The sequence below is a fragment of the Puma concolor genome, chromosome C1 (assembly GCF_028749965.1).
Source record: "Puma concolor isolate L17-30 chromosome C1, mPumCon1.1.hap2, whole genome shotgun sequence".
Lineage (NCBI taxonomy): Eukaryota > Metazoa > Chordata > Mammalia > Carnivora > Felidae > Puma > Puma concolor.
The window spans coordinates 72,668,154-72,695,452 of NC_141674.1; the positions used below are offsets into that span (position 1 = coordinate 72,668,154).

Here is a 27,299-nt window from a genome sequence, read left to right on the forward strand (position 1 = left end):
TATATAAAAGAGACTTTGTACCTTTTCTGTACACAGAAAATAGCTATACATGCCAGCATGGATTAAAGAACTTCTGCAAGGAGGGCCAAGGTAGATGTCAACATGGTCGGATGATGGCTACTAAGGACCTAAATGGATGATGTGCATTTCAGTGCATACTGGTATAAATAAATGACTGAAGACCAAACTCACCTTCCATTCCTCTTCCCCACCACTGCCACCCAGAATGTAACTGCAGACTTGACAAGAGAATGAATAGGAAATCTCTAAATCAAACGCAGGATATTTGTATGGATGGAGTTAAAGACTGTTAATTGACTAGAATGTTCTACCAATTAGGTTTCTACTACCAGGCAGGATGGGCACTCAGGATGGATGTTAAGTTCCATCATAAAGAACATAAACAAAATTATATTTTTAGTATACCTGAGTTTGTGACTTAAGGTTCAAACATACTATGCATGTAAGTAATGGCTTTACTCCAAATGCTTATATAAAAAAATAAAAAACAAAGAGATTCACATATCATCACAGACTGATTACATTTTGGGATGACCATTATGTTGGGGATTATTTCAGAAAAGCTAAATGTTGTGCACTGAAATCTACATGTATGGGTCTGTTATCATGAAAACTAGGATGTTAATCAGACCTGGATGGGCATCAGGAAGCAGCTTCCGATAGAATAACACAAAAGAAAAAGTATGACTATAAAAATTATTTTTGAAGTATACTTTGCTACTTGTAATAGGACAATTGTGGTAAAATCTGCCTATTGAAGACAAAAAGTATTTAACAAATAACAAAACTGTAATGTCTGCTGTTTTGAGATGTTCAAATCAGGAAAGATTTCCTTATTACAATTATTGTCATCATACTAAAAGGAAGTAGGCCAGCTAGAAAAGCCATAGTCTAACAGTGGAGATTTTAAATGTATAAAGATCAATAAAGTGTAGAACACTGATACTTTAAAAAAACTGCACATTAAAAAAAATCTCAAAATGGAATTGTTGGCTTATAACTAAATTAAGAGCCAGGCATTACTAAACATTAATCCTACGGAGAGGTAGTCTCTTATTTGTAGGAAATTATAGATTTAGGCCAAAGACAAAGATAATATGTTGTTATATGAGGTGTTGGTACATGACTGAGTTGCTATCATAAGAAGGAAAAGAAAGTCACTCTTCAACTAATACCCAGAACTCAACTATAGTAAAGCTAGAAGTATTCTAATGCTACTTTCAAACTTAACTTACTCATGTTATTCTATTTAAATATTAAGTACCTCATAAATCAATAAATAGACTTTACTGTTTTAAATGGATCTGATCTCAAATAGGCCATCATGTTTTTCAAAGCTAAGCCAGACAAAAGAAAAAGCACAATTTTATGCTCACTCTAAAGACTACAAATAAAAATCGTTTGCCTTTCCTATTTGATACTGGACATTTTAAAAATGTGTCATCATAGTCCAAAACCTGTTATTTAAATGAAGTTGAGGATAGTTACCTCAATACTTAGCTAGTTCTAACTTTGTTAGGACAGATTTACAATACAAACACAGATTTAGAGTTAGGCAATAATTATACTCTTTCTCTCTCTTCTTTTTTTTCTCTAACCAAGAAATTTCAATTCACTGAAATCTGGAATTTTGTTTTGGAAGAAAAATAAGATTTTGGCTTGAGTCTTAGTCTTGGAAAGCCATTATAGGACAGTTCACTACATTTAAATTACAAAAGTCTTTTTGAAACTGTAGTGGTTCTGCTATTGGATTTGACTTGTTCTTTCTCTCTACTGTGTCATGAATGAGAGCCCAATGAATAAGTTAGATGGTTAAGTAAAATTAATCATAAAAGATTTCAAAGTAATAGCAGGCTTTTGTATAATATTGGGAGTCAAGAAATAAAGTTTCTATTGTTAGTTCTGTTAACTAATTCTGTGATCTTAGGTAACTCAATCTGTCTGAGGCTTAAATTTCTTCATCTGTAAAATGAGAGGGTGGTCCAGATGATTTTAAAGGGCCATTTCTAAATCTAAAAAACAAATTTAAAGCTTTGCAAAAACAAGAAGACAGTAATTGGACAGGATCCACCTGACCACTGAAGGTGTCCCTAGTGAATAATACATGGTCAATGATTATTCTTGTAGCAATTATTAGTATTTTAAATTCTTTTTTAAAAACGTTTATTTATTTTTGACAGAGAGAGAGAGAGCACAAGCAGGGGCAGAACATAGAGAAGGAGGCACAGAATCTGAAGCAGGTTCCAGGCTCCCAGCTGTCAGCAAAGAGCCCGAAGCAGGGCTTGAACTCACCTATTGCAAGATCATGAACTTGAACTCACAAACCTGAGATCATGACCTGAGCTAAAGGAAGACGCTTAACCGACTGAGCCACGCAGGAGCGCCTAAGACGCTTTTTAATGTAACCTTGAACTGTATGTCAGCATTGCCCAAGGCAGGAAAGAACTAATTCCCTTGAATTATACAGAATTTAAACCATGGCTTCTCAGAATCTTTTGGCTCTGATACCCAGGGTAAGTTGACCACGTAGGCTGGATATGTCGTTGTTTAGTAAGAAGATATGATTTTCACTGGCATAATTTTAACAGATACTAATAAATACCAAAACATTTCTTCTTCCTGAGATATGTCAAAAAAGAAAAAGAAAATACTAAGAATATGAAAGTACTAATTCTAAGAGATGAGAAATTTTGGGATCAAACCTTGGGGGAGCATTTGCATCCTTAGGCACTTAATGCAAGTCACAAGAAGGCAGTAGCAGTATTCTAGGTTCCTAGCTGTTTCCACTACTTTTTCCAATTTTGGTATTAAAAATTCTAAGCGGGGGAGGAGGGGTGCTTGGGTGGCTCAGATGGTTAAGCGTCCGACTCTTGGTCATAATCTCATAATCTCATGGTTCGTGAGTTCAAGCCCTGCTTCTGGCTATATGCTGATAGCTCAGAACCTGCTTGGGATTCTCTCTCCTCTCTCTGCTCTTCCCCTACTTATGCACACATGTGCTCTCTCTCTCTCAAAATAAATAAATAAACTTTTAAAAAATTCTAAGTGAATGAGACAATTATCTTCTCTCTGTGTGTTTTCTCTTGTTAAGGCTTGCCTTCCATGGGATATTTTTATTTTTTATTTATTAGTTTTTATTTATTAAGGAACCTGACAAAGAGTTATTAGGTAGATGTAAAGACCATTCAAAAATGGCTTTAAGGTGAGTGAACACCTATGTAAAATCAGATTCACCTCAATTTTATTACTCCTTTAAGTAGGAAGCACAAAGTATGGGTGAAGATTGCTTAACAAATTAGGAGAAATGTGGTTTCAAATTCATTACTTTTTATCCATTCTCACCTAATTTATTATTAAAATTACACTAAATTTTTTTAAGAATTCTATTTAAAATCAATAGCATGTGAAATTAGAATGCCATGAAATGCAGGATAGCAGTAAACTGATGGTACAAATCACAAAGCAAGTTATAAGGCAACAACCTTCAGTAAGGTTGAGGCAACATCTATCAGTGCACAGGGAAAGAGACTACATCCAATAAGCTAATACATTTTTTGGTTTGTTTGATAACAGATAACTGACTTATGGAAAAAAAAAGTGTTTTAAACAAACTGTGAGTCTGTGTCACATAGTCAAACTATTTCTCCCCCTACTCTACTACAACAACTAAGTAGGTTTGATTGATAGGGTTTCACTTTGCAATGCTGGTCTTAAGGCCTATTGGTACTTCTGCTTGAAATCCCAAGGAAAGAGGAGTAGTTTGAGACAACCTTAAGCAATTTTTACCAGAAGGCTGCTGGTAAAGGGAAATGTGGATGGCAGTCAGAACACATGAACTTAATCAATAATCTTGTTTTAGCACAACTATTGACAAATACTCTGATTAGAGGCCTACAGTGATCCTTGCTCTGGAAGGGTGAATGATCATTTAAGTTATGATAAACAGCAGCTCCTATGTCCCTGCTCTCTCAAACCAACAGTAAGTTTCAAATTATCTTAAATAATTTCAACTTACTTCAGATCCTCTCTCTCCTTTTAGTCCTTGTTCACCCTCGTCACCTGGCTCACCCTTTAATAAGAAACCAAAGAGAAATCACATAAAAAACAGACACCAAATAAGATATATTAACATTAATTTTTTTTCAATGCCAGAATCACAAAGAACGTTCTCAAAACATACTGGGGGCCCTTGCTGTCCAGTAGCACCTCTTGGTCCTGGTATACCCATGTGACCCTAGGAATAGAAAGATTATATTATTAGAGTAAATAGAGACATGCAACTCAGAGAGGAGGGTAGTATCACTTAAAATGGTAGCAAAATGTTACAAAATTCAATTTAAATATCAAAAATTATGATTCTTTTTCAGAAATATTACAGAACATAATAGCCACTGGATATTATGACAATTGAGAAAGCCTGTAAAGTTTTGTTTTGTTTCGTACATAGGTCAACATAGTAGGTTGAATGGTAGTACACCTAAAGATCTCTATGCCCTAAACCCCACAGACTGTGAATATGATCTTTTTTGGAAAAAGGGTCTTTGCAGATATCATTAAGTTAATGATCTTAAAAAGAGATTATCCTGAATGGCCTATGACAAGTACCCTTAGAAGAGAGAGATAGATACAAACAACAAAGAAGAGGGTCATGTGAAGGCATAGACAGAAAATGGAGCTATGCAGCCACAAGGAGCATTGTCAGCCATCAGAAGCTAGAAGAGGAAAGGAAGAATTCTCTTCTAGGAACTGCAGAGAGAGCAAGGTCTGTTAACAGCATCGTTTCAGATTTCTGGTATTTAGAACTGGGAGAGAATAAACTTCTGTTGTTTGAAACCGCCCAGTTTATAATAATTCTGGTCAGGAAACTAAGACAGTAAATAACCAAAGAAATAAAAAGTTTGAGAACAAATTTCCTTTTTCAGCCTATTCCTATTGTAGAAGTATACCACTTGGATATACCACTTGGATAAATTTAGTATTTATGGTATTTACACCACTTGGATAAATTTAGTATTGAAAATTGGGAGTCATTAATGTATATAATGCCAAGACACATCAAGTGACTTTGATATTCAGCAGTCTGTCATCACCCTAGTCCTCCTAGGAAGGAATGCTGACCTACCACATTTCCCTTTTCAAGTGTGTAAATAGAAACTAGCAACAACCCAAGGGCATGTCAGATTATGCATAAAGAATTCTGCATGCAGTCTCATTCTTCCCCTTCCCTACCGTCCTTTTCACTTTAGAATTTCTTTCCTCCTACTCTGTATATTACAGAAAGAATGCCATAGAAAAAACAGTTAGTAGGCTCATCTCCTTTTTCTGGACTAGGAGAGGTAAGGATTGCCTATATAGACTAATGATATTTATCTCACAGAAAGATCAGTTTAAGCTCTCTTTGTTTGCATTCTTTGAGGCAACTGTTTGTGGTTTTAAGATTCAACCTCCTGATTAAAAAAAAAAAAAAAGAATTATTTAACAGAGTGAACATTGCCAAGAGACAAAGACTGTTTGGAAGGCTTTCTATAGAACATGGCCATAACTAAAGAGAATACCATTACCACACATGGCCTTACTAGCAAAACATGAGCAGAGTCAACAATAACAGAATCAGGTCAGTCAAGAGGAAATGTGGTGTAAGTATATATGACTATTATAAGTCATTGATGAAGCAGAATTCAGGAGAGAAGTGATTGGTGAAAGGATGAAGTTACACAACGTAGTGAGAGTGAACAGATGAGCAAACTATAAAACTCAAGATCATGATGGCCAGTGGTGACTTTGCCACCATTTTTGTCTGTGTTTTATAAAGACCTTTTTAGAATGGTCATAGAATAGCCAATAGCTTCTCCTGGTTTTGTGAAGTCTGGATACAAATCTCACTAAAAACAAGCTTGCTTTCTAGAAGTTTCACTGTAATTCCTCTAGTTCTATTTCAATAAAAATTGAGAAGGGCCATTTTCTGCAATGTTAAAAATTAAATATGATGTAGTAAATATTATTATAAAGTTATGTAGACAAGGTTATGGGAAGTGATTGACTTTGATGTGATGATAAGCTGAATCTTGAAGGATGAGTGTTCCAGGCAGTAAAGTAAAAAGAAGATATTCTGACAGAGTGGATAGCATGGGGGAATAAATGAAGATTTATCTGACAGAACATGTTAAGTGGAGAATGGATTTGAGAGGGCTATGACTAGGGATAGGGAGTCTAGTTTGGAAGCTATTACAATAATTCAGACAAAAATGATGAAACCTAAACTGAAGTAGGGCAAAATGGCTAGATTCCAGAGCTATCTAAGGTCAAAAGAAATGGCCAATTAAATTTGAGAGATGAGAGGAGAGAGAAAGGAGAGGAGGGAGAGAACAAGAGAGATAAAGAGACAGAAAGAAACAAAAGGAGAGAAATAGCAACAGACACACAGAGAGAGCAATAGACGGAGGGGGACAGAGAGATACAGAGATGGACAGAAAGATAGAGAGAAGGACTATTCATTTATTGGCTTGAACACCTTAATGTCTGATGGTAGCATTCACTGAATTGAAGACATAGAAGGAATATGATCAAGTTTGGGGAGGATGATAAAACTGACCAAACCAAAGTGAAATGGAGTTTGAGCTAGAACATAATTTATTCCATGTATTTATAGGACTTCATCTCACACAAATTTAGTCTGATTTAATTTTGGGTATCTGTATATTTCTGCTCATATTTTTAAAAAGCAGATATTGACAGTATAATATGCTTATTCCCACTATATTTTCTGTCTTTCTCAAGCCTTACATGAATTTATCTCGACCTTTGGGATGTATAGTTTTCTGGATGACAACTATAATTTACTATATCTGTTTTTATGCTGATTAAATGTTCTTATTATATGTCTTCTACATGTGATGTCCACAGAGGCAAGTACTGTATCTGGGGTATCCAGTATTATACTTATGTCTTCTAGCTCTGTTCCTGGCCCATGGAAGACACTCAAATATATGATGAGTGGACAGAGGTTTTATTATGCATGACACATAAGATCTGTCATGTATAATAATTCCTAATAAGTACTAAGTACTTACTAATAAGTATTTATTGATGATAATGAGCAAGACACATGACTTTTGTAATTCTCAGTTCCTTCAAGAGGAAAAAAGAACAAAGGATGGTGAACAAGATTTTAAAAAATTTCTAACTGTTCACAGCAAAATGGAAGCAAATCTACATTATCATTCAATTTTTTTAATCCCAAAAGATAACTGTGAGCTCACTACAATTGTAAGAACATTTGTAAATATAAAAATGTTTTTAAAAAGATTGGTGATAATCATTCAGTCATAGAAAGGCATGGAGTACTAAAACTTTCTACAACATCGATTACAATATAATACATTATATTAAGTGAAATGAAGCCAGACACAAAAAGCTATATATTATACAATTCCATTTATATGAAATATCCAGAAGAGATAACTCAATAGAGTCAGAAAGCAGAGTAATGGTTGCCAAAGCCTGGGAGAAATACAGACTGACTGCTTAATGGGTATGGGGCTTCCTTTCTAGGGTAATGTAAATGTTCTGGAACTATGTAGCGTGTGATGGTTGTACAATATTGGGAATGTACTAATATCTTTGAATTGTACACTTCAAAATTGTTAAAATGGTAAATTTTATATTATGTGTATTTTAGTACAATTAAAAGGGTTGACGATAATGTTAATCATTAGTTTACCACAGTGAAATGATAGTATATACACTTTAAAATGATAGAAAAACAAACATTTGAAAATTTCACCTGAGGCTACAACAGAATAATCTAACTATAAATAAAGCACAGTTCCCCTGTATGAATCAAACTTGTGCTTGGAAAACCTGGCAGGGGACAAGTGTGGATATTTCATGGCTTTCAGATGTCTAAGCAATAAAATTATTATGGCTGCGTGGTTCATGATGGCTTGTTTAGAATAAAACCACCAACAAATTACAAAATGACCTCTAAAGACTAAGGACATAGGATAGAATAAGACATAAAGGAAGATGTGTATCAAACTAATTCATGAACTATTGACAACTGAAAACATAATCAGGAATATTTGTGGAATAAGGAAGGAGAAATTGATTCCACAGTGAGCCCAGGAAGAAGTTCTCTGATGAAGGATTTCTGAATAAGGTGTGACTATTCAGAATAAGACAGGCAGGGTTTCTCTTCTGCTAGCCAGATGAAGAGATTATTTTCTTCTTCGAAAAGAATATTTATCTGTTTGTTTGCCAGTAAATTTGCTAGTTTAGCAACCAAATATTTCATAGTTGGTAGAGGCCAAAAGAAGATATTGCAAAAACTTGATTTTCCTGAGAATGTGTGAAGTTATGCACAGAAAAGACTAAGGAAGGGGTTTTCCAAAATGGCGCAGAAGCATAGAAGTTCTCAGCTTGTCTCATTGCTGAAGTGCAGCTAGATCAGCACCAAACCATTTTGAACACCTAGGAAATTGATCCGATGATTAACACAACAATCTGCATAACTTGAGCCACAGAACTCAGCAGGTACACGGTGCGAAGAGGTGAACTGGGGGAGAAAAAGTTGTAGAGGGTAAGGAGGTGTTTTTCTGGACAGAGAACAGAGAAAGGAAAAGGAGGAGAGTACAGCACACTAGGATCATGCAGGAAAAGCACTCCCCCCAAAAGTAGCTGGAAAGAGTGGAAACACTGACAAGGGACTGAACAAGAAATCTGTTCTTAAAAACCACTGCTGGAGAGAAAGGGGAGGGTTACAATACCATTAGGAATCTATAAACAGTGGAGCACAGATTTGGAAGTTCTGGAGCTCAATACCTGGCAGTGCTCTGGTTTTGAGTAAATCCCCAGGAGCAGACAGCGAGGTTCAAGGGGTCTGTGGGCCACAAGGGGAGAAGGGGTTCCCCTGCTTTGAGTGCATTTGGTAGAGGCCATATGGCCTCCCCACAGGCAAAGTTCCCAGTGGACTCTGGAGAGCAGCCTCATTTGCTGATATTGGGACAAAGACACCAGAATGCAGTGAAACCTGGCTCTGGCTGTATGTTGTGATTTGCCATAATCTCTGAACCTCCGCTGCTGCACCATTGCATGAACACATTCTGGTGCAAGCTGGCCATTGCTCAGTGAGATATTCCCCCAGAGGGTCAGAGTGGGTCCAACCTGCAGGGTTCTCTGAAATGAGGGGTTTGGAAACACATCCCCATCTGAGATAAAACTCAGGAGGGAGGTGCTGCCTAACAGGCTGATGACTTGGACATGGACAGGGTATAAGTGGGGAATGGACAGAAGCCTGAGACAAAGGAGGGGTTCTTGATTGTGGGTCGGTGAGAGCACAAAATTTCTGTGCCAAAAACTAGGAAGTTAGGTGAAGCCATTTCCACTGCCCCTGCCCATGCACACGGGCATGCACGCCACACCAATCCACCCCAGTAAGCTGAGCAGTGCCACCTAACGAAGAATGGAGCTGTTACAACAAGTCCCACCCAACTATGACCTCCAAGTGCAGCCCCCTACAAGACCAGCACAAGTCACTCCATGTGCTTAGTGTATGGACTATAGAGTGCTTCATAGTTTGAGTTCTAGGAGAAACTGGATGTAATTTCATTCAGGTTTCATTCTGTTTCCTGGTTTATCTATTCTTTTTTTTTTTTTTTTTTTTTTTTGCTTCTGTGTTTGTTTAAATTGTTTTTCCCCCTCTCCTTTCTTTTCTTTTTCTTGGATAGAGAAAAATTTATTTTTATTTTCTTTTTAAAAAAATATGTTTAAGTCTTTTTACTATGTTCTTATTTTTTTGTAAATCTTTTTATTCTATTCCACTTTCTTCATTTCATTTTATTCTACTTTATTATATACTTTTTTATGTTTTTAAACTTTTCTTACTATTTTTTTCATTTTCTTTCCTATTGTTTCTCTATTATATTAAAAATTTTCAACAACCACCAAAACACACGTAGGATCTAGCTTCCTTTATTTATGTATTTTTTTGTTTCTCATTTTCTCATTTTTATTTTTTACTTTATTAATTCTTTTTCTTCCTCCAAAATGACAAAACTAAGGAATTCACCCCAAAAGACAGAACAGGAAGAATTGACAGCCAAGGGTTTAATGAACAGAGATATAAGAAAGATGTCTGAACTAGAATTTAGAACCATGATAATAAGAATACTAGCTGGGGTTGAAAAAAGCATAGAATCCCTTTCTGCGGAGATAAAAGAAGTAAAATCTAGTCAGGACAAAATTAAAAAGGTTATAACCAAGATGGAATCAGATGGATGCCACAACAGCAAGGATGGATGAAACAGAGCAGCGAATCAGCGATATAGAAGAGAAAATTATGGAGAATAATAAAGCAAAAAAAAAAAAAGAAAGAAAAGAAAAAGGGAAGCTAATGCAAAAAAGCATGGTACAAGAATTAGAGAACACAGTGACTTACTAAAAAGGAATAACATCCAAATCATAGGATTCCAAGAAGATGAAGAGAGAGAAAAAGGGGTAGAAGGTTTATGTAGAATATTATAGCAGAAAACTTTCCTAATCTGGGGAAAGACACAGAAATCAAAATCCAAGAGCATAGAGAACTCCCATTAGATTCAATAAAAACCGACCATCAATAAGGTAAGGCATATCATAATCGAAATCACAAAATACACAAACAAGAAAAGAATTATGAAAGCAAGGGAAAAAAAGTCCTTCACCTATAAGGGAAGACAGATAGGGTTCACAGCAGACCTATCCACAGAAACGTGGCAGGCCAGAAAGGAGTGGCAGGATGTATTCAACGTGGTAAGTTGACAAAATATGCAGCCAAGAACTCTTTATCCAGCAAGGCTGTCATTCAAAATAGAAGGAGGGATAAAGGGTTTCTCAGACAAACAAAAACTAAAGGAGTTAACTAAACTAAACCAGCCCTGAAAGAAAATTTAAGGGGGACTCTCTGAGGGGAGAAAAGATGACACAAAACAAAAAAGTCAAAAGCAACAAAGATTAGAAAGGACCAGAGAACATCACCAGAAACTCCAACTCTACAGGCAACACAATGGCACTAAATTCATATCTTTCACTATTCACTCTAAATGTCAATGGACTAAACGCTCCAATCAAAAGACATAGGGTATCAGAATGGATAAGAAAATAAGATCCATCTATATGTCATTTACAAGAGTTTTAGACCTTGAGATTGAAAGTAAAGAGATGGAGAACTATCTATCATGCTAATGGTCACCAAAAGAAAGCTGTGGTACCCATACTTATATCAGACAAACTAGATTTTAAAATAAAGACTAACAAGAGATGAAGAAAAGCATTATATCATAATGGGTCTATACATCAAGAAGATCTAACAGTTGTAAACACTTATGCTCCCAATGTGAAAACACTCAAATATATAAATCAATTAATCAGAAACATAAAGAAACTCATTGATGATAATACCATAATAGTAGAGGACTTCAACACCCCACTTACAACAATGGAAAGATCATCTAAGCAGAAAATCAACAAGGAGACAATGGCTCTGAAGGACACACTGGACTGGATAGACTTAACAGATATATTCAGAACATTTCATCCTAAAGCAGCAGAATACATATTCTTCTTGAGTGCATATGGAACATTCTCCAGATCAGATCACATACTGGTACACAAATCAGCCCTCAACAAGAACAAAAAAATCAAGATCATACTGTGATCATATATTCAGACTGATCATATATTCAGACCACAACGCTATGAAACTCAAAATCAACCACAAGAAAAAAATTGGAAAGACCACGAATACTTGAAGATTAAAGAACATTCTACTAATGAATGAATGGGTTAACCATGAAATTAAAGAGGAAAATAAAAAGTACATGGAAGTCAATGAAAATGATGACATGACAGCCCAAAACCTCTGGGATGCAGAAAAGGCAGTCATAAGAGGGAACTACATAGAAATCCAGGTGTTCCTAAGGAAGATAGATCTCAGATAAACAACCTAACCTTACACCTTAAAGAGCTGGAAAAAGAACAGCAAATAAAGCCTGAAGACAGCAGAAGATGGGAAATAATAAAGATTAAAGCAGAAATCAATGATATAGAAATTAAAAAAAAGTAGAACATATCAATGAAACCAGGAGCTGATTTTTTGAAAGAATTAACAAAATTGATGAACTCCTAGCCAGTTTGATCAAAAAGAAAAAGGAAAGAACCCAAATAAATCACGAATGAAAGAAGGGAGATCACAACCAACATTGCAGAAATACAAATAATAATAAGAGAATATTATGAGCAATTATATGCCAATAAATTGGGCAATTTGGAAGAAATGGGCAAATTCCTAGAAACGTATAAACTACCAAAACTGAAACAGGAAGAAATAGAAAATTTGAACAGACTTATAACCAGGAAAGAAATAGAATCAGTAATCAAAAATCTCCCCCCGCCTCCCAAAAAGGAGTCCAGGGCTAAATGGCTTTCCAGGGGAAAGCCTGGAATTTTACCTGGAAACATTTAAAGAAGAGTTAATGCCTATTCTTTTGAAACTGTTGCAAAACTAGAAATGGAAAGAAAACTTCCAAACTCATTCTGAGTCCAGCATTACCCTGATTCCAAAGCCAGACAAAGACCCCACTAGAAAGGAGAGCTACAGACCAATTTCCCTCATGAACACTGATGTAAAAATTCTTAACAAAGATACTAGCCAACTGGATCAAACAATACATTAAAAGAATTATTCACCACGATCAAGTGGGATTTATTCCTGGGATGCAGGGATGGCTCAATATCCACAAATCAATCAATGTGATACATCACATTAATAAAAGAAAGAATAAGAACCACATGATCCTCGGGGCACCTGGGTGGCTCAGGCGGTTGAGCGTCTGACTTTGGCTCAGGTCATGGTCTCGCGGTCTGTGAGTTCAAGCCCCGCGTTAGGCTCTGTGCTGACAGCTCAGAGCCTGGAGCTGCTTCGGATTCCGTGTCTCCCTCTCTCTCTGCCCCTCCCCTGCTCATGCTCTGTCTCTCTCTGTCTCAAAAATAAATAAACATTAAAAAAAAAAAAAAGAACCACATGATCCTCTCAATAGATGTAGACAAATCATTTGACAAAATACAACATCCTTTCTTGATAAAAGCCCTCAAGAAAGCAGGGATAGAAGGATCATACCTCAAGATCATAAAAGCCATGTATGAAAGACCCACCATTAATATCATCCTCAATGGGGAAAAATTGAGAGCTTTCCCTCTAAGGTCAGGAACATGACAAGTGTGTCCACTCTTACCACTGTTTTTCAACATAGTGTTGGAAGTCCTAGCCTCAGCAATGAGAAAACACAAAGAAATAAAAGGCATCCAAATTGGCGAGGAGGAAATCAAATTGTCACTTTTTGCAGATGACATGATACTCTATGTGGAAAACCCAAAAGATTCCACCAAAAAACTGCTAGAATTGATCCATGAATTCAACAAAGTCACAGGATATAAAATCAATGTACAGAAATTGGCTGCATTTCTATACATCAATAATGAAGCAGCAGAAAGAGAAATCAAGGAATCAGTCCTATTTACAATTGCACCAAAAACCATAATATACCTAGGAATAAACCTAACCAAAGAGGTGAAAAATCTATACACTGAAAACTATAGAAAATTTATGAAGGAAATTGAAGAAGACACAAAGAAATGGAAAAACATTCCATGCTCATGGATTGGAAGAATAAGTATTGTTAAAATGTCAATACTTTCCAAGGCAATCTACATATTCAGTGCAATCCCTATCAAAATAACACCAGCATTCTTCACAGAGCTAGAACAAAGAATCTTAAAATTTGTATGGAACTAAAAAAGACCCTCAATAGCCAAAGCAATCCTGAAAAAGAAAATCAAAGCTGGAGGCATCATAATTCTGGACTTCAAGCTGTATTACAAAGCTGTAATCATCAAGAAAGTATGATACTGGCACAACAACAGACACATAGATCAATGCAACAGAATAGATAACCCAGAAATGGACCCACAAACATATGGCCAACTAATATATGAAAAAGCAGGAAAGACTATCCAATGGAAAAACAACAGTCTCCTCAGTAAATGGTATTGGGAAAACTGGACAGTGGCATGCAGAAGAATGCTCCTGGACCACTTTCTTACTTAAAATTAAACTCAAATTAGATGGAAGACCTAAATGTAAGACAGGAAGCCATCAAAATCCTAGAGGAGAAAGATGGCAAAAACCTCTTTGACCTTGGCTGCACAGCAACATCTTACTTGACATGTCTCCGCAGGGAAGGAAACAAAAGCAAAAATGAACTATTGGGACCTCATCAAGATAAAAAACTTCTGCATCGCAAAGGAAACCATCAACAAAACTAAAAGGCAATCAACAGAATGGGAAAAGATATTTGCAAATGACCTATCAGATAAAGGGTTAGTATCCAAAATCTATAAAGAACTTACCAAACTCAACACCCCAAAACTAAATAATCCAGTGAAGAAATGGGCAGAGGACATGAATAGACACTTTTACAAAGAAGACATCCAGATGGCCAACAGAAACATGAAAAGATGCTCAATATCACTCATCATCAGGGAAATACAAATCAAAACCACATTGAGACACCACCTCACACTAGTCAGAGTGGCTAAAATTAACAACTCAGGAAACAACAGATGCTGGGGAGGATGTGGAGAAAGGGGAACCTTTTGCAGTATTTGTGGGAATACAAACTGGTGTCTGGAACAGTATTGAAGTTCCTTAAAGAATTAAAAATAGAACTACCCTAAGGCCCAGCAACTGCACTACTAGGAACTTATCCAAAGGATACAGGCGTGCTGTTTTGAAGGGGCACATGCATCTCAATGTTTATAGCAGTGCTATCAACAATAGCCAAAGTATGGAAAGAGCCCAAATGTCCACTGACTGATGAATGAATAAAGATGATGTGGTATATATATACAATGGAATATTACTTGGCGATGGAAAAGAATGAAATCTTGCCAGTTGCAATGGAACTAGAGTGTATCATGCTAAGTGAAATTATTCAGTCAGAGAAAGACAAATGTCATATTACTTCACCCATATGTGGAATTTAAGATATGAAACAGATGAACATAAGGGTATGGAAGCAAAAATAATACAAAAACAGGGAGGGAGACAAATCATAAGAGATGCTTAAAGATAGAGAACAAACTTAGGGTTGCTGGAGGGGTTTTGAGTGGGGGGATGGGATAATTGGGCAAGGGGCAATAAGGAGAACACTTGTTGGGATGAACACTGGGCCTTATAAGTACATGATGAATCACTGGATTCTATTCCTGAAATCATTATTATACTATATGTTAACTAACTTGGATGTAAATTTTAAAAAATGAAAAAATGAAAAAAATGAAAAAAACCTGAAAGTGAACTAAAAAAAATAGAGTCATGTTGTTTTTCAAGCAAAAAAAAAAAAAGCTAAGGAAGTTTAAGATGCTTTTCAAATTTTTCTGGAAGCAGTGGGTTGGCTTCTCAACCCAAAAAGAACCTAAATACACCGAATTCCTTGGATTAAGAAACACTTATAGATCCAAATGTTATGTAAATTGGAAACAGAATATACGTGACATTCAAAAAATGTTTCTCTAAAAATAGAAGAAGTACAAGATGGCCACCACAACAATTTCACAAACATTTAGAATGACCTTCAACATTTACTTCAAAGAGAATTTTAGGAAGTGAAAGTTGATTTTTCAGATTTCAGGCTTGAGGAAATTAATATATTGATGATAGTTACCTACCTACAAGCTTGTCCATTCAATCTGGCTATTTAAGTCTTCATTTCAAATATGGCCACTGATATTTTACATGGGAGAGGGGTATATTGGATCAAACAACCCATCAATTCACTAGTAAAAATGAATTATGTTTATATACATATTATACACTATTATGTACAAAACTCAGAACAAAACATTGTAGAAGAAAGAGAGAGGTCATATTCAAATTAGGGAGCTAAGATATCTGCACATTAAAAATAATTAGCAAATATATTAGCAACATAAGATGGTAAAATATTTCTATTGAATAACTTCTATAAATAATAAATATTATAGGACTGAGGAATATGGAAAGATTACTGTTAGGGTGAGCTTAGGAAAAGGGAGTCTGTACTAGATTATGAAGGAAAGATAGGATTTATGTAGATAAAGTTTAGATAATACTGTGAGTATGTACAGAATGTTGTGAGAAAATGAATGACATAGAAACTATAGGGAGAGAGTTAGCAGATGACCAATTTGTTTAGCAACTGACACTATAAACAGGAAGGGAAGAGAGATAAGACGGGAATAGAGAACATCCTAAACATAAATATGCTAATAAAAATGACACGGAATAAATTCTATACATAATCTAATACAATTTTGGCTGATGAATTTGGTCTCATAAAATCCTTCTAAGAGTGGAAGAGGACAAAAACTGACAGAAGGCTTGAGAATATAATGACATTCATCCACCTATTTGACAACTCTATTGAATTCCTACTATACATCAGGAACATTATGTTCTAGAAATTGGGTATATAATGATGAAAAAGCCAGACAAGAGTCTCATTTTCATGGATCTTACTTTTTGGTAGGGAAAGATAAGACACTAAACAAAAAACCAAATGTATATAAAAAAAGTGGTTAGATAATATAGATGGCATTAAATATCATGAAGTAAATCTAATATGATGCAAAGTGAAGAATAGAAAGAGAAGGACTTTCCCGAAGTAACATTTCAGCTGAGATCTGATGATGAGAAAAAAGCAGCAATGGGAGGAGGTGAAAATGAGTCCAGAAAAAAAGGAACAGAAAGTACAAAGAACTAGGCTTCTTCTGGGATCAAAACCTTAAGATATTACTCATAACTCAATGATGCTTATTTTCATTTGAAACTGAGCAAAACCACCAGAGAACACTGATTCAATTTAGAAGCAAGGTGTGAAATTTGCTGTAATTACCTTATAGCCCTCTGCTCCAGGCTCTCCTCTCTCTCCTTGTTCCCCCACAGGACCCTACAGAGACCACATGCAAAAACAATCAGTTCCACAGCTGGATCCAAGTATTTGTGAATGCAGATAATACAGTTAGTGTGGCATATTTTTTCCCCCAAAAATGTGAAACCAAATGTATAATTATTTGTTTAGTTCCACTAATATATCTCAAAAGACTGAATATCAATAACATTAAGAACATCATAAGCATTGAATTATTTGAAGAGAATCTCAAAATGATCTTGCTAGGAAAAATATTGAAGAAATGAAGTCCACTTAAACATTATGAATTTTCAGATGGATGAAGTATGTTATACATGATGTCAAATTAACTTGCATTTTTACTTAATGTTAAAATGATAGAAAAAGATTTAATCTGGATCATTCAGCCATGTAATCATTCCATTAATTAGAAGATCAATTTAATCATCTTTTTATTTATTTATTTTTATATTGTGAAGTACAGTTGGCATACAATATTATAATAGTTTCAGGCATACAACATAATGGTTTGACATTTATACACATTATGAAATGATCACCAGAATAAGTCTGGTCACCATCTGTCAGTATATGTAGTTATTATAATACTATTGACTATATTCGCTATGCTGTACTTCACATCCCCATGACTTACGTATTTTATAACTGAAAGTCTATAACTCTTAATCCCCTTCACCTATTTCACCCATCTCCTTATACCCTCCCCTCTGGCAATCACCAGTTTGTTCTGTGTACTTATGAATCTGTTTCTGTTTTGTGTTGTTTTGTTTTTTGGACTCCACATGTAAGTAAAATAATACACAATTTGTTCCTCTCTTATTTCACATAGCATAATGCCCTCTAGGTTCATTTTTGTTGTCATGAATGGCAAGAATTCACTCTTTTTATGGCTAAGTAATATTACATTTTGTGTGTATGTATATATATACATCTTCTTTATCCATTTGTGTATCAGTGAACACTTAGGTTGTTTCCATATCATGGCTATTGTAAACAATGCTGCAATGAACATACATACAATGAAGATACAGGTGTATGTATCTTTTCATATTATGTTTTTCAACTTTTTTTTCAGATAAATACCCAGATGTCAAATAGCTGGATCCTGTGGTATCTCTATTTTTAATTTTTTGAGTAATCTCCATACTGGTTTACGTAGTGGCTGCACCAATTTATATTCTACCAACAGTGCATGACGGTTTCTTTTTTTCCACATTCTCACCAACATTTGTTATTTCTTGTTCTTTTTTGATACTAGTCATTCTGACAGCGATGAGGTGAAATCTCACTGCGGTTTTGATATGCATTTCCCTGATTAGTGATGTTGAGCATTTTTTCATATGTCTATTGGCCTTCTATACGTCTTCTTTGGAAAAATGCCTATTCAGGTCCTCTGCCCATTTTAAAAATCAGATTGGTTTATTTGTGTTGAGTTGTAGGAGTTCTTTATATATTTTGGATATTAATCTCTTACTGGATATATCATTTGCAAATATCTTCTCCCATTTGCCTTTTTGTTTTGTTGATGATTTCCTTTACCGTAAAAAACTTTTTCGTTTGATGTAGTCCCAATTGTTTATTTTTGCTTTTATTGCCTTTGCCAGAGGAGACACATACCACAAAAATACTGCTAAGACTGATGTGCCAGAGTTTACGCCTGTTCTCTTTTGGAAGTTCTATGATTTCAGGTCTTACATTTAGGTCTTTAATCCACTTTGAGTTTATTCTTGCATGTAATGGAAAAAAGTGGTCCAGTTTCATTCTTTTGCATGTAGCTGTCCAGTTTCCCCAACACCAATTATTGAAAAGATTATATTTTCCCCATTGTATATTAATTGATCATATAAGTGTGTGTTTACTCCTGGGCTCTCTATTCTGTTCCATTGACCTATGTGTCTCTTTTTGTGCCAGTACCAAACTGTTCTGATAACCACAGCTTTGTGTGCAGTTTGAAATCAGGCAGCATGATACCTGCAGCTTTCTCAAGACTGTTTTGGCTATTCAGGGTCTTTTGTCATTGCATACAAATTTCAGATCATTTGTTCTAGTTCTTTGAAAAATACTATTGGAATTTTGATAGGAATTGTACTGAATATGGAGCTTGCTTTGGATAGCATAGACATCTTAACAATATTAATTCTTCCAATCCACAAACAGTGTATCTTTCCATTTATTTTTGTCATCTTCAGTTCTTGCATAAATGTCTTATAGTTTTCAGAATATAGGTCTTCTGCCTCCCTGGCTAAATTTATTCCTAGATATTTTTATTCAATTTTATTTTTATTCAATTATAAATAAGATCATTTTCTTAATTTCTCTTTCTGATAATTTGTTTTTATTGTATAGAAATGCAACAGATTTCTGTATATTCATTTTGTATCCTAATTTAGTAGTTGTAATAGTTTTTTGGTGAAGTCTTTATTTTGTATTTACAGTATAATGTGATCTACAAATGTTGACAGTTGTGCTTCTGTCTTACCAATGTGGATGTCTTTCCTTTCTTTTTCTTCTCTTATTGCTATAGCTGACATTTCCAGTACTATGTTGAATAAAAGTGGTGAGAGTAGGCATCTTTCTATTATTCCTGATCTTGGAGGAAAAGCTTTCAGCTTTCCACCATTGAGTATGATGCTAGTTGTGGGTTTGCCATATATGGCATTTCTTATGTTAAGGAATTTATTGAGAGTTTTCATCATAAGTGGATGTTGAATTTTGTCAAATGCTTTTTCTGCATCTATTGAGAAGATCATGATTTTTAGCCTTCATTTTGTTAATGTGGTATATCAAGTTAATTGATTTGCAAATACTGAATCATCCTTGCATCCCTGGAATAAATCTTATTTGATTGTGGAATATGATCCCTTTAATGTATTGCTGAATTTTTTTTTTGATAATATTTTGTTGAAAATTTTTGTATCTATGTTCTTCAGGGATATTGGCCTATACTTTCCTTTTTTGTACTGTCTTTTCTGGTTTTGGTATCAGGACAATGCTAGCCTCATAGAATGAATGTGAAAGCATTCCTTCCTCTAATTTTTCTTGAATAGTTTGAGAAGGATAGGTATAAACACTTCCTTAAATGTTTGGAAAAATTCACCTGTGAAGCCATCTGGTCCCTGAGTTTGGTTTATTGGGAGTTTTTTGGTTACTGATTCATTTTCATTACCAGTAATCAGTCTGTTCAGATTTCTATTTCTTCCTGATTCAGTTTTGGAAGATTATAAGGGTTTAGGATTTTATCTTTTTTTTTTTCTAGGTTGGCCAATTTCTTGGCAAACCTGTTTGTAGTAGATTTGGGGATGCTGTGCTTTTATTTCCATTTGTCTTCAAACAAAACTAATATTTAGTTAGCAGAATGTTGTTTAGCTTCCATGTATTTGTGTATTTTCTCCATTTTTTTCTTGGTATTTATTTCTAGTTTCATATCATTGTGATCACAAAAGATGCTTGATATGATTTCAATATTCTTAAATTTATTAAGATGTTTTTTGTGGTCTAACATGTGATTTTTCCTAGATAATGTTCTGTGTGCACTTGAGAAGAATGCATATTCTGCTGTTTTTGAATGGACTGTTCTGTATATACCCATTAGGTCCCTCTGGTCTAATGTGTTGTTTAAGGTTACTATTTACTTATTGACTTTCTGTCTGGATGATCCATCTATAGACGTAAGTGGAGTATTAAAGTGTCCTACTCCTATTGTATTGCTATCAATTTCTCCCTTGATGTCTGTTAATATCTGCTTTTTAAATTTAAGTGTTTCTAAGTTGGGTGCATAGATATTTATAATTGTTATATCCTCTTGTTGAATTGAACCCTTTATCATCATGTAGTGCCCTTCCTTTTGTCTTGTTACAGTGTTAATTTTAAAGTCTATTTTATCTGATATGATACCCCTGGTTTGTTTTTTTTTTTCATTTCCACTTGAATGGAGTATTTTTTTCTATCCTTTCACTTTCAATCTGTGTGTGTCTTTGGGTCTGAAGTGAGTCTCTTGTAGGCAGCATATAGATGGGTCTTTTTTTTTTTTAATTTTTTTAATGTTTCTTTATTTTTGAGAGAGAGACAGGGAGACACAGCGTTTGAGTGGGGGACGGCAGAGAGAGAGACACATACACACACAGAATCTGAAGCACGCTCCAGGCTCTGAGCTGTCAGCATAGACCCTGATGTGGGGCTCGAACTCACAGACTTGAAATCATGACCTGAGCTGAAGTCACTTAACTGACTGAGCCACCCAGGTGCCCTGAAATGGGTCTTATTTTTCTTATCCATTCAGTCACCCTATGTCTTTTGATTGGAAGATCTAATCCATTTACATTTAAAGTATCAACTGATAGGTAGGTACTTAGTGCCATTTTGTTAACTGTTTTCTGGTTTGTATATGTAGTTCTTTTCTGTTCCTCTCTCGCTCTCTTCCTTTGTGATTTGATGATTTTCTTTAGTGTTATGTTTGGATCCCTTTTCCTTTATTTTTTTGTGAATCTATTGTAGGTTTTGGTTTGAGGTTTCCATGAGTTACATATATAACACCCTATGTATACAGCAGTCTATTTTAAGTTGATGGTCACTTAAGTTCAAACACATTCTAAAAGCCCTACATTTTTTATTCCCCTCTCCCCATGTTTTGTGTATTTGGTGCCATAATTTACATATTTTTATCTTGTATATCCCTTAGGTAATTATTGTAGATATAGTTGTTTTTTCTACTTTTGTCCTTTAACCTTCATACCAGCTTTATAAGTAGTTGATCCACTCTCTTTACTGTATGTTTACTTTTACCAATGAGCCTTTTTCTTTCATAATTTTTTTTTACCTCTATTTATGATGTTTTCTTTTCCATTTTAAAAAGTCCCTTTAACCTCTCTTGTAAGTCCAGTTTAGTGGTGATGAATTCCTTTAACTTTCATTTGTCTGGGAAACTCTTTATCTCTTTTCTTTAATTCTGAATGACAATCTTTCCAGGAAGTGTATTCTGGTTGTAGGTTTTTCTTTTCAGCACTTTGAGTATATCAGGCCTCTCCTTTCTGGCCTACAAAATTTCTGCTGAAAAATCAGCTCATGATCTTTTAGGCGTTACCTTGTAAGTAACCAGTTGCTTTACTCTTGCTGTTTTTAAGATTCTCTCATTACCTTTAATTTTTGACAATTTACTTACTCTCTGTTGGTGTGAACTTCTTTGGGTTCATCTTGTTTGGAGCTCTCTGTGCATCTTGCAGTTGGATGTTTGTTTCTTTCCCCAGGTTAGGGAAGTTTTCATTTATTATTTCTTCCTTTTGTCTTGTTACACTCTTTGCTTTAAAGTCTATTTTATAAGACTTCTGTTGATATTTATTGTCCAAGAGGTTCCTTAAACTATCCTCTTTTTCTTAACCTTTTTCTTTGTACTCTTCAGTTTGGATGACTTCCACTACCTTGTCTTCCAGATCGCTGACCTGTCTATATCCTTTAATCTGCCATTGTTCTCCCTAGTGTATATTTTTTTTCATTTCAGCTATTGAATTCTTAAGTTATGATTAGTTATTTTTTCTATTTTTCTATCTCTTTGTTGAATTTCTCATTGTTCAATGACTCTTCTTCTGAGTTCCATGAGCATCTTTATGACCATTACTTTGAATTCTTTATCAGGCAGATTGCTTATCTCTGTTTCGTTTGGTTCCTTCCTGAGGTTTTGTCTTATTTTATTTGGAACGTCCTCCTGTCTCCTTGTTAGGCCTGACTCACTGTGTGTGTTTCTATGTATTAGGTAGATCAGCTATGCCTCATGGTCTTGATGGAGTGGTCTCATATAGAAGGTGTCCGTTGGGCCTTAGAAGCACACTCCTCCTTTGTCACCAGAACCAGGTGCTCCAGGAGTGCCCTGTGTAGTCTCTTTGTGCCTTCTTATTGCTGGCATGCTTGTGAGTGGGGCTGGCTCCTGGCCCATTGGCTGCAATGACTGGCCACAACTGCTGTGGGCACACTGGTGGGCAGGACTGGCTCCTGACATGGCTGGCTGAGAGGCCTGGCTGTGGCGGCTGTGGGTGTGCTGGTGGGTGGGATAGCCCCTGGTGTGCCTGGCTATGAGGTCAGGCCAGGACTGTTGTAGGCATACTGATGGGTGGGCCTTGCCCCTTGTTCCTGTCAGGAGCCACTCTGGAAGGGCGCCAGTCCAGGCCAAAACTACTCGTTTGGTGTGTTGGGACAAGAGCTACTTTGGAGAACACCAGTCCTGGGCAAGGCCACCTGCAGGGTGTGGCAGGATGGGAGCTGTTTTGGGAGACACTGTTTAATGATCTTTTTAAAAGCATCTAATAGCTACCTACTTTAACATTCTTGATCAGAAACTCTGTTGTTTATTCTTTTTAATTTTTTAGATATAAATTAACCTAATAAAAATTGCATCTATTTATTTTAATCTGTATGGTAGTAGCTAATAAACCTACACTTTTAACTTTTTTCCAAATATTCCTAACATAAATTCTTTGATATGATAAACTATTCAAATTATCTAGTGTAAATTATACTTGGAAAAGCAATTTTTGCATACGAGGACCTACTATCTAAAAAGAAAGTCAAATTGAAATCTTTGTGAAAACCATAAAATTGATGAGGACAATTGATTGACAAATTTTTTTTTTTTTTATTTTTAAAAAAAAAAATTTTTTTTTTCAACGTTTTTATTTATTTTTGGGACAGAGAGAGACAGAGCATGAACGGGGGAGGGGCAGAGAGAGAGGGAGACACAGAATCGGAAACAGGCTCCAGGCTCTGAGCCATCAGCCCAGAGCCTGACGCGGGGCTCGAACTCACGGACCGCGAGATCGTGACCTGGCTGAAGTCGGATGCTTAACCGACTGCGCCACCCAGGCGCCCTGACAAATTTTAACTTATTCCTATGTGAGTAAAGATATTTGACATAATGTAAGGACAATAATCTCTGACTCTGTTTTAATGATTTAGAATATTCTTGGTTTAAGTTTCACACCTGTTTTATGTCTACTAGACAAAATAATGATTGTTATGCTAGACTTTTAATATATTTATTATATTTTAGTGACATTCTTTGATTCTGGCGTACTTGAATCTGGGGAAAAAACAAGCACTTTTATACACTATTTGCCCATATGTTTCCATTTGCTTTTAAGTTTTTGCATTATTTCCATATTTTTCCCTGTTGGGGCTTTAGAGAGACTAGAACATATTTGATAAAAACCTTATATATATTTTATAGATAAGTATGCCTCTATATGAGATGACTTGATTTAATCAGAATAATTCTAAAATCTTTTGTATTTCTAAAACAAAATATAACTTTCACTCATCTCCAAAGAGCCAGATCAAAGTACCAGAAGTAACTACGTAATGTGATCCTTCTGCTTTAGTATTTAAACATATTTTTTAATGTTTATTTATTTTTAGGAGAGAGAAAAAGAGACAGAGCATGAGCCGGGGGAGGGGCAGAGAGAGAGGGAGACACAGAATCCAAAGCAAGCTCCAGACTCTGAGCTGTTAGCACAGAGCCCAAAGCGGGGCTTGAACCCATGAACCATGAGATCATGACCTTAGCAAAGTCAGATGCTTAACCGACTGAGCCACCTAGGCACCCCTAGGATTTTTAAAATCTTATATGATATCATGTAGAAAATTGAAAATCAAACCAATTATATTTATTTCTATGAGTTAAACACTTTTATTCTACCTATTTAATTTACATATGTCCTTTAAGATTATTTTCATAAAATATGAATATAGAGATGGTCATTCAGATAATCAAAGCTACAATAGCTACTTTTCTTTTTTTTAACATATATTTTTAATGTTTATTTTTGAAAGAGAGAGAGAGTAGGGGAGGGGCAGAAAGAGAGGGAGACACAGAATCTGAAGCAGGCTCTAGGCTCGGAGCTGTCAGCACAGAGCCTGACGTGGGGCTTGAACCCACAAACTTGGAGATTGTGAGCTGAGCTGAAGTCAGATGCTCAACCAACTGAACCACCCAAGTTCCCCTATAATAACTTTTCAAAACAGAGTTTATAGTTAACCTTCAGATACTTAATTAGAAGACTATGGACCAGTGATCTTCAAAGGGTATTGGTTATAATAACTGATTAAGTTTTAAAGTCATTTGGTAACTATATGTAAATTACTATAAAAAAGTATACAGGTCAGATTTTTTTAATACTCAGAAATAAATCTGAATTTGATGATTTTTTAAACATTTTTTTACTATTTATTTACTTTTGAGAGAGAGAGAGAGAGTGAGCAGGGGAAAGGAAGAGAGAGAAGGAGACACAGAATCCAAAGCAGGCTCCAAGCTCTAAGCTGTTAGCACAAAACCCGATGCAGGACTCAGATCCATGGACTGTGAGATCAAGACCTGAGTCAAAGTCAGATGCTTAACCAACTGAGCCACCCAGGCGCCCCATGAATTTGATGATTGAAGAAATGTCTGCCCTAAAATATCTAGAGTATAGTATTTTGATAATCTCTGCAAAAGGTTGTTATAGTGCATTTCATGCTGAAAGTTAGATTTGGAAAGTCACCGTAATTAAACTATATATTATGCTAAGGATCTTGACTTGGATATAAATAGATTTTACATTTAGATAATACAACTATAAATAGTATGTGCCTACAAAACCATGTTATGAAACTAACAGAATAAAACTCCCTGAAAAGATGTGATTGGTCATATGAATCTATTATATTCATTGCATTTTATCTTGAAACATCAAAATAATTTTAGAAAAAGACCTACTGGTTCACCTCGAGGCCCAGGTGGTCCTAGCACTGTGCTATCTTCTCCTGGATAACCCTATAATGAAGATAATTATTTACAAACAAAATCAAATCAATAAAATAAACTTTGAAATATGTAGCTTATCATTGTCTCATATGTTATGACATCTACAATCTGGCTTTATCTTTTTTAAATGGAAAACTTTACCTATAAAACTTAGCACAGGATATTTTATACAGTTGTAATTCCTATATAGTTCTCAGAAGTGTCTATCAGCTTTAATTACATACAAAGCAGTTTAGGAATTTGTTCAAAGTTTCAGGTTTCCAGTGATATTGCAAATTAAGAGTAGTATTATTATAGTTATTCTTAACCCAGAACAATTTTACTATAAATTTCACTATAAACATACTGGTCATTTAATCTAGAGTCTCACAATCTGTTTCAACAAGTAATTAATTTTAAGTTTACAAAGCTTTATAGATTACAAAGTACTTTACCATATATTATTTCATGAATATCTTGAAACAACCTATTGAAGACATTTTAATGACTTAAATTTTCATCTCTTGGTATTTACCTTCTAGAATTTGCAATTCTTCCCAAATTGAAAAGTGTTTTCTTTTATTCTTTGAAAATGTTTCCATGCACACTTTCAGAAAGAACACAAAAATTAAATATTTAACTTTAGGATTGCAAAGTCAATATACACACATACCTTTTCTCCTTTAGGTCCTGGCAGCCCAGAAAGGCCTGGCTGGCCCTGGTGGCCCTAACAAAAGGACAAGAAAGTAGACATTCTCTGTATCATTTGTGCATGTTCTACCTAATACCACCAAGGACATGCCATTAGATACTGCACTATTCTGAAAGAAAAACAAGATTCATTCTCTAGGGGGATGAAGCCTAAATGCAGTAGCAAGGTTTATCAGTGAGATTTCATCTTAATCTGCATAATTGGAATGACATCTTTATATAACCATTTTCATGCAAATACACACATTTTAATTTCCAATTAGAAATGATTACCCTATATCCTGGAATTCCTGGTTCTCCATCAGGTCCCATCAATCCTAAATGTCCCTAAAAAACAAAGTAAATATTAGAGAGAAAATAGCCAACTGCTTGAACCATTACACTTGTACTCTGATTACTCAAAAGTTAGAATTTCTGAAGTATAATATTTTACTTAGTCTGAAATGGGAAAACAAGAAATAACATTCTAACTTCTGTCTTATTTTTCTTCTGAACCACAAAAGTCCCACCAAAAAAAATGTCTCTTCAGTTTACTTCTGGATGAATATTCTTAATCATATTAAGAAAAATACTTTCAGTTGTCAGAACCCTATAGGTTTTCAGCAAGTTCTTGGAAATGTAATGTGTATCTGTCAAAGTTTATAGTATATATATATATTTTTAATGTTTACTTATTTTTGAGAGAGAGAGAGAGGACAGGGGAAGGGCAGAGAGAGAGAGAGGGAGACACAGAATCTGAAGCAGGTTCCAGGCTCTGAGCTGTCAGCACAGAGCCCGGCGCAGACCCCGAAATCACAAACCAT

General features: G+C 35.3%; 1 protein-coding gene across 5 annotated transcripts in view; it reads right to left on the reverse strand.

The window, feature by feature from the left end:
• COL24A1 (collagen type XXIV alpha 1 chain) overlaps positions 1 to 27,299 on the reverse strand; it is a 404,519-nt gene that overhangs the window by 69,484 nt on the left and 307,736 nt on the right. For all 5 annotated transcript variants that reach the window (XM_086717446.1, XM_025934829.2, XM_086717444.1 and 2 more), the window contains 6 exons: positions 26,770 to 26,823; positions 26,459 to 26,512; positions 25,759 to 25,815; positions 16,986 to 17,039; positions 4,202 to 4,255; positions 4,037 to 4,090 (listed from right to left, as the gene is read on the reverse strand). In XM_086717446.1, the coding sequence (XP_086573572.1) occupies positions 4,037 to 4,090; positions 4,202 to 4,255; positions 16,986 to 17,039; positions 25,759 to 25,815; positions 26,459 to 26,512; positions 26,770 to 26,823 (327 nt within the window). The remainder of the gene's footprint in view (positions 1 to 4,036; positions 4,091 to 4,201; positions 4,256 to 16,985; positions 17,040 to 25,758; positions 25,816 to 26,458; positions 26,513 to 26,769; positions 26,824 to 27,299) is intronic.